The 1,987-nt window shown below is 56.6% G+C and overlaps 1 protein-coding gene across 1 annotated transcript in view; it reads right to left on the bottom strand.

The window, feature by feature from the left end:
- LOC104529455 (TRIO and F-actin-binding protein) overlaps positions 1–414 on the bottom strand; it is a 10,646-nt gene extending 10,232 nt beyond the window's left edge. The window contains 1 exon segment of the mRNA XM_029086438.1: positions 352–414. Within this exon segment, the coding sequence (XP_028942271.1) occupies positions 352–414 (63 nt within the window).
- Positions 415–1,987: the final 1,573 nt, after the last annotated feature.

Here is a 1,987-nt window from a genome sequence, read left to right as displayed (position 1 = left end):
TTTGTAAACTACCCAGCCACTCTGCAACCCTCCAAAATGAGCTTGCAGCTGACTGTGGCTGCCTGGCAAGCCCAGCTCTCTGGCCACTCAGCCAGGCCAAGCCTTCTCCTGCTTTCATCTCCCCAAGCTGCCGCTCTTGGGTTACACCCAAGGTTATGGGGTGGCAAGAGCCCAGTACATGCCGGCCCACTCCAGCTATTGGTTTAAGCAGGCACAGGGAGGCCCGCCAAGGGGAGGGTCACCGGCTGCTACAGCTTCAGGCCTGGCCAGAAGCATCCAACTGTGGCTCCAAGCTGCCCAGAAAAGGAGGGAAATCGGAGCAAAAGGGCATGGGGGGCTCCCACGCCTCACCTTCCACTGAGCTGACGGATGCTGCTGGCGGCTTGGAGACAAGGGGGATGCAGGCATCCCCATCCCTATGGATCCGGACATCCCGCTGGCCCTGCCGCCACCCTGAAAAAGCACCCTGAAAATTAATTCCTTCCCCATGGCAGCAGCTCCACCCTTTTTCCCGTTATCCCTTCCAATCTGGTGACTTCAGCTCCGACTCTGAACAGGGAGTGACGGGAGGGAAGGAAAGGAGGCGAAACGTCAAAGCGCAACCTCCCCCCGTCCCAGGACACATGTGTGCTCGGCAGAAGAGAGCCAGGCAGGCTCCACAGAGACAGAAAAACACTACAGGGAGAGAGGGAGCGAAAGGAATCGTGGCTGGGGCTCTTGTACAGATTAGCTGGGTCTTGTCTTATTGAGGATTTACATTCCCAAAGCATTAGGTGCCAAAATAACGAACGTTAAGGGGATGTACGCTGCTGGAAAAACCGGGACAAAGTCCTGCCAGAACCGCTGCCCCGATGCAGTGCTGGGACCAGAAAATCCCCCCAGAGGGCTTCTCCAGAGTGGGCAAATTGCACAGGGCTCCTGTTTTCCCTGCTGGCCCTATTTTCCCTGCCAACCGCAGACACACAGCCACAGGTCTGGAATTGGCTTTGAACTATTCTTGTCATAGCCGGGCTGGTAACACAGGAGGAGGCATCACTTGATGTACAAACTGCTTAAAGCCACTTTTCTCCCCCTCCCCAGAATGAAATCCAGTTTCCTCATCTGGTATAAAGAGCTTGGGATACCAGCAGAGAAGAGACTAGGTTTCAAACAGAACCCCCCATCCAGAGGAAACGGCCTGGCAGCCGAAGGAGGAAACGTCCAGGAAAGTTGAACTGCTGGGAGAGATCCGGGTGCCAGAGATGCAAGGATGCAGCAGGATGCACCCCCGGCAAAATGCACGGCCCTGCAGTGCAGCTCGGGGCTGCGGGTGGTGAGACTTTGGCTCTGGAGATGGCAGCTGCAATTTTACCTGGTTGCATCCATACGCACCAGAGTGGTATGTTCAGCCCCAGAGATGGCAAGGTAGAGGCACTGGAGGGGGTCCTAAGCAGTCAGGGACATAGGTGATGTCTAGAAGGACTGGCTTACAACAGCAGGTTAAAGAAAGGCAGCTGCCTGCTCCAGCTGAAGAAGTGCTACAGGGAAGGTGATAACAGCCTGCAAGTATCTGAAGAATGTAAACACCAAAGAAGGAAAGAGGACAGGGTGGGAGCGAAAGAACAGCTCCTGGGTGGTAGAGGCACTGGGATGGAGAAGCAGAGGCTGCAGCAGGCTGAGAAAACTCGGTGTCCGAGGGCAGGGACGGGACAGTCAGGTGTGCTCCTTCCATTGCCAGCCCCTGCCACCGCCGTGCCTCCCACTCTTCCCACTCCCAAAGGCTCCCCGGGACCGCAGGTCCTGGAGCACAGCTTCCCCTCACGTCTGAGAGATGGTGTGAGGGGCTCTCGGCCTCCCAGAAAGCACAACGTCTCCTCTCCTCCAAAAAGGGAACTTGCTCCACAAGGCACGGGCCCCGGGCCAGAACACAAAGCAAAACCGCTTCAGCTCAGTTTGGTGGAAGCAAAACCACTCCCAGGCTGGAGCACACAGGCAGCTCCCAAATCTA

This window comes from Antrostomus carolinensis, unplaced genomic scaffold (genome assembly GCF_000700745.2).
Source record: "Antrostomus carolinensis isolate BGI_N321 unplaced genomic scaffold, ASM70074v2 scaffold44658, whole genome shotgun sequence".
NCBI lineage: Eukaryota > Metazoa > Chordata > Aves > Caprimulgiformes > Caprimulgidae > Antrostomus > Antrostomus carolinensis.
The sequence above is the reverse complement of the archived record's forward strand: the minus strand, read 5'-3'. Positions and strand labels throughout refer to the sequence as shown.